The sequence below is a fragment of the Colias philodice genome, chromosome 8 (genome assembly GCF_061535455.1).
Source record: "Colias philodice isolate Cphi_HAF_F1 chromosome 8, ilColPhil1 Martin Lab GWU primary, whole genome shotgun sequence".
NCBI lineage: Eukaryota > Metazoa > Arthropoda > Insecta > Lepidoptera > Pieridae > Colias > Colias philodice.
The window spans coordinates 9,174,213-9,180,384 of NC_143093.1; the positions used below are offsets into that span (position 1 = coordinate 9,174,213).

Below are 6,172 nucleotides of genomic sequence, written 5' to 3' on the forward strand. Positions count from 1 at the left end.
TAAAACTAAAATAGTTGTCTTATGACAATATAATGCTATAGACGTAGTAATAGTCCCACTCTCTCGTTCTAACACATCGTGGCTCTAACGCATACGAAAGAGTCCGAATGCTTTTTTTACTTTCTACCTAAAATGTGAGCATGCCAATGTGTGGTTAAAGAGCTGAGAATTTTTACGTATGGTATAACAAAATATTTACATTGATAAACTTTACAATTCTGCTTTTAAAGTATACTCAACTGAATTACTAGTAAAATTTTCTTTGATTTAATTTTTGAATTTGCTCAGTTGATTAGTATTGAATAGTGTTCTGAGTTTTTGTTTGCATTTGTTTTGTTTATTTTAATTTTCTCACCGCCATATAAAGTTAATATCAATGCATATAGCATTCAATTTATAATTTACGTTCATTAAACACGTTATGAATAACTCAATGACGCAAACCGATAGAGAGCATTACAATCGCGTTGGTCATGGCGCTAGTATAAACTAAGTATAAACGAATCGTGTTTGTAAGTTCGTTCGTCTGACGTAATGGTGTTGTCAGCAGCGAGTACGAGCCGATGTGCCGTAGTCGCGGCTGGTGGCGGTGACGCGGCGCCAACTCGGGTAACACTATACATACCACCTCAATACGCCATACCATACTCGATACAGTACGTTTTACCTGACAATATTTAGATCGATGAGTAAAAATAGGGAAAAGAAGCTTATCTGCCTCGAAATACCAATTTGAAAGTTATTTTATAATAAAATGGTAAATCCGGCTTGAAGGACCAATTTTCAAATTTAAAATGGTAAATCCGGCTTGAAGGACCAATTTTCAAGTAAATTACATTATTTGTAAACCGGCTTGATGGACCAGTTGAGATGCATTCAAAAGATAAATATTGTCAGGTAAATAAGAATGACTGTTGTAGATCGTGATGTGCGCTCTTTGACCCTACAGTGGCTTGCATTCCCCCCTAGTTACCCAATGGCTCATTGGAAATAATACGATTAACCATAACTAAATATACATAACGTTGGACACGGCTCTATTGAATTAGGTAGCATAGAAAGTGATGTAGGTTTTTAGTGTCAGTTTAGTTAAAACCACGTGTCATGCCTGAAAAAAAGAAAGAAATAGTTATCCTCGAATGCCTTTGTTTTGACTAGAGTTAGTTTGTTTTGACTAGTTACGGACCTAATGCATGTGTTCCAATGAGCCAAAGTGTAATGTATCGACATCGTCGTCTCGTTGTTGTGATGAGGTCCCCAGTATATAGACGTATGGGCATGTAACGCTATACATTGCTTACGATCCATACATTTTTGGCGGGTTTCCATTGCGGGTATCATACGTCAGCCGCAATGCATCTGTTGCATTTGTAAATAATCATGATAGTGGTAGATGTGCCCTTGGTATGGATATGTTTGTTTACCTTTATTTTCCTTTTTTCAATTCATTCATGAATACACAAATTTTGGTTCACAAATTAACGTTAAAGATATCATTTGTAGAAAAAAGAAGAACAACCATATAATTTAGATATCTACACAATTTTTTATGTTTTATATATTTTAATAGTAACTAAAATAATAATTCTGTGCATTTTTTTCTGAAGGTTTAACAAGTGTTATATAATCCAATTTATTGTGTCGCCCGATTGGTTCACTCGCTATGGAACTTAGTGAATTAAAATATCAGAGGTACCTATTCTTATTATAGGCCAAATTAAATATAACCTTTGACTATTATTGAACAAAAGGAACATTGTGTCCTCGATTATTCTTAGTGTAACAAATTACACTTACGACCGGCTCAAGACGCACTGGTAGTCGTCGGCTTAGGTTTAGCGTGCTTAGTATAAAAATAAAGCTTACAAGTAAACGATCCATGAGTTCGCATAGCGCGTGTCGACGCCCTGTCAGCCTTGTCTGTTTGTTGCAGCGAGTATTTGTATGACGCGTACGCGGACCGCGATAACGTACCCCTTGCCAAGTAAGTGCCCTACACTAGCGACATGCGACGTGGTTTTAGAGCTTCACGATGACGAATAGAACTTTCTAGATGCATCTAGTAAGATGTTGGTGTTCATAACCAAAAATAAAAGAAATTGCCTTAAAATTTCATGTAATTAAAGAGTTTACTAGATGAGAAACGTCCTCGTGAAGCCTTAAACCATAATAAGCCCTTCACATACCTCTGCTCCCTTGCCTTTTGCGCATGCGCTAATATTACATCCGCTTTGTAGGGTGCGCTCTCGATTTGTGAAATGCGTATCAAGCATACTCTTGGAATGATATCGGGCGCGCACTTTAGTTATTTAATTTTCTTCTAATCTGGTGTTTTGGCAATTGGGTTTTTAATGCACGTGTGAGTGAAATTTGATTTTTATCGCAACATACTGGAGGAGGGCTATTAAGAAAAAGAAAATGTAATCGACTAATTGTTTAGAGATAAAATTGTAACTTGCATGTTAGAATGGTTTACAAAGAAAACATGCATGTTAGCAATCCCGCACGGCGACCAAATAAATACCCGATTATGTTACGTTCGATTATGTTGTTTTATTTTTATTTCGGTTAGGGACATTCATACAACGCATAGCCGTCATCGCTTAGCTATGATCGATGGCCGATGATAAAGTCGCGCATAGTGCATATGCGCGGTTTTGATTGATGTTTGTGTGGGCGGGGCGTGCGCAGAGGGTCGAAGCGTAGCACGCTGGACATCGAGGGGAAGATCGCGGAGTGGCGCGGGCGGAACCGGGCGGCGGGGGGCGGGGGGGACGGGGAGGGGGAGGGGGAGTCCCCCTCGCGCACGCAGTTGGTGGTGGGCGGCCGCGGGGAGGTGGTGTGCGCGCTGCTGCCGCCGCCCGCCGCGCTCATCGACGACCTCAAGACGCGCCTCGACGCCAAGGACGAGGACAACGAGTCGGGCATACACGAGTCCGAGTAGTTCTAGAATGTTCCGGGCATACCTACATGTGTTAGCTCTCGAACGTTCTACAAATTGTTATCGTTTAGACTTTAGGTTGACGCACATTGTGAATTTGATTCCCTGTTTTTGGACGTTTGTTTTTAATGTTGTAAAATGTTGCAAGTAGGTTCGTATTCAATTGTACCATACGTGCTGGCCACGGACAATTCGCTATAGCGAAAATTCGCGCGGCGCGACTGGCGGCGCGTCTTGCGAATGAATCAAATGTATGGAAATGTACTGGGCATGCCACGCGCAGCGGCGACCAGCGAGACGACCGGCGAATTTCCCCGAGCGAATCGCGCGGCACGACTAGCGATCGAAACAAATGTATGAGTTATTACGGCGCAGGCCACGGAGTCGAGCGGCAGACGCGGCGACTACTCCCGGAGCGAACTTAATTTAAAACAGTTTGTTTTTTTTTCGCGAAAATGGAGACGGAAGCTTTTATTGCAGAAATTCTAGCTAGACCAGCTATTTGGAAGTCTAGCCACCCGCAACATAATTTTTCATCATGCCTATATTTTTCATATTTTTGGTGGAATTCTCCGTCTGTAACACGATTTCTATTTAATTCGTGTACTCCACTATATCTTCCAAACATTAAATCTTGAGCAAAAAAGCTGCTACTCTCCAAACAACGTCGGGCTAACTTTGATAAAGCCATCTCGTCTCCTCGTCTACACTGGTCGCGGCGGCGAACGCAACTGCCCGTGGCGTGCTTACCGCGCCGCGCGAATTGCCGCGCCGCCAGTCGCGCCGTCGGTCGCGCCGCCGGTGTCCGTGGCCAAGGTGTTAGAGGTAAAATCGAATGAGCTTCCGCGACGTCCACGTAGAATTTGTTTCGACCAATTTTACGTAGTGCGGTCGATGTTGACGTCTTCCGCTCGTTGTAGTGGTTGTCTAGTGGTAACCACTTTATGTCCATTTTTTAGACACTTTTAAATGTTGTCGAAATTGCAATATGTGACGGTTGAATGTTACAATCTCGTGAAATTTTTGGGAAGATTTTTGGTAGCAAATATGTATAAGAATATTTTGTAACTTTTATAAAGTAACTGATAAAGCTTTGTATAAATATACGTCCATAAGTACCGCTTATCGCTTTAACGTGGGATTGAAGAATGTTTGGAACAATACTGGTTATGTTGAGAAAAAAAAAATAGATGAGAGTACTTCAGTGTTGGTCCCTATGTTAAATAAAATTGTATACTAACTGCAACGCTTGTACAAGTTTTGATGCTATATATGCTATAGATACAGATCTAACCAAATTTTATGGTAGTCAAAAATAATTTTTATTTTCATAAAAATTTTCATTTTACACACGGAGCACAGGCTTATTCAAGAGTAGATTTTGATAAAGCGTTTTGATACTATGTATTTATACAGATAAATCCTAAAACTTAGATCTGATTATATCTAAAATTTGTATGTGTATTAGTCCTTAAAATATTACAGATTATTCTAAACAAACTATCATATCACATTAGGAATCTAACCATGTAATCGTTTAATTAAGGTAATCAATAGAACAAAATTATGATTGTAATTTACTTGTGTATTTTCGTACTTTTAAGACATTTTTGACACAGTAATGTGATTGCACTGCAGTGAATTGATAGTTTTATATACAAACAACACAAAAACTTTGTGAATATGTGTCTATGTTATAATCGCAATCTTGTTATCTCTGGATGTTGTATCAGTGTAACTTATGGATCTTATAATAATTCTAGAATTAAGATATACGTAATGTATCATATCATTTTATTCAATGTATAATTGTTATGGAAAAATAATCTCTATCATAAGTGCATAAGGCAGTATTTAGAAGCCCGAATGTGGTCACTCGGAAGGGGGATTCAGTCGAGCCCAATTTGGTAACTAACTCATTCGTGATTTATCTTGTTTTCTGTTTTATCTTGCATGTACCATCACCCAGTAACATAGCATTACATGGTTGAAGTAGAATTGGATATATGTCTTATTGGAAGTGTTTTTTTTATTAGTTGTACCTGCTATTGGACTTAATTTATTTCTTCTTTTTCGTTTCTCGTGTTGTGGTATTTCTTTTACTTTTGGGTACTTTTTAACCTTTCTAGGCACGCAATCTTTATGTAGCATGCGTTTCCCCGCTATGAGTGTTCTTAATTTCTTCAAAGCAGTATACAGATGGTTGTTTAAATTAGTTTTGGTTGTTGTTGAGTTCTTTTTTTATTTTCATCTGAATCCTGTTTTGATAACCTTTAACGACAACTTTCGACTATCGTCTGATACTATTGTCCCGAATCATTATTAACATGAGGTGTTTATAAGAGCGAGTTTCTAAATATACCGATTAAAAACTAGAAAGATCGTGTAATAATTTTCTTAACAGATAAAAGTGCAATTATAACTTATTCTCATCAGGTTAATATATGTAGTAATGTTGCATGCATTTTAAAGTCTAAAAAAAAACTGAATGTAAAAGACTGACTGACTTAAAAACTGTTTTGTTCAACGTATATTTTAAAAACTTAACACATTTTAAAAGATAGCAATACGTCATAAATCAAACTATTTTAGAGCACTGCTTGGATTCGTCTTAATGTCTAAGATATCTGAGTTCATGAAACGGCCCATCTCGCTCTTAACCTCCTCTGTCCCTATCTCACATAGTCGAAAGTGGTCACATCACTCTATCAAGCAGGTTCTATAACACACGTGGTATTGCAGCGCCTACAAGGCAGAGAAGCGCGCGGGGCGCGGGCGGCGCGAGCGCGAGGGGCGCGGGGAGGTGCGTGGGGAGGGGCGCGGGGGCGCCGTTGGGGGCGCGGGGGGCGCGGCGAGGGCGCGGGACGACGGCGCTGCCGCGCTCGCCCTGGCGCCGCCTGTCGACGCACACCACGCGCGCAGATATAATGATATGGCGCCAAAGTTAGTATACGCTGCTTCTGTTTATTCTATTAAACAAGGTTACTTTTATTTCAGGGGATACTATTGTGATCAAAAAACGTATTTTTTGATATTTAATTACTTACAATATGATCAATTATATTAAATTTAGATTTATTTTTCAATAATTATCTTGTAAGTCATCGACCAGATAAAAAATATAATAAAACGAAAAAAAACTTAAATGTAAAAAATATATTTGTTTAAAAATGTTAAATACACCACAATACAACTAGTGATGTACCTGTGTAACCAAATCTTATATATATA

General features: G+C 39.0%; 1 protein-coding gene across 1 annotated transcript in view; it reads left to right on the forward strand.

Annotated features, from left to right (window-relative positions):
* The window catches only part of LOC149486736 (prominin-like protein), a 60,850-nt gene extending 55,101 nt beyond the window's left edge, over window positions 1-5,749 (forward strand). Inside the window, exons 17-19 of the mRNA XM_089698424.1 lie at window positions 1,934-1,984; window positions 2,692-3,115; window positions 3,765-5,749. Of these exons, the coding sequence (XP_089554550.1) occupies window positions 1,934-1,984; window positions 2,692-2,944 (304 nt within the window). The 3' untranslated portion in view covers window positions 2,945-3,115; window positions 3,765-5,749. The remainder of the gene's footprint in view (window positions 1-1,933; window positions 1,985-2,691; window positions 3,116-3,764) is intronic.
* The last annotated feature ends 423 nt before the right edge of the window (window positions 5,750-6,172 follow it).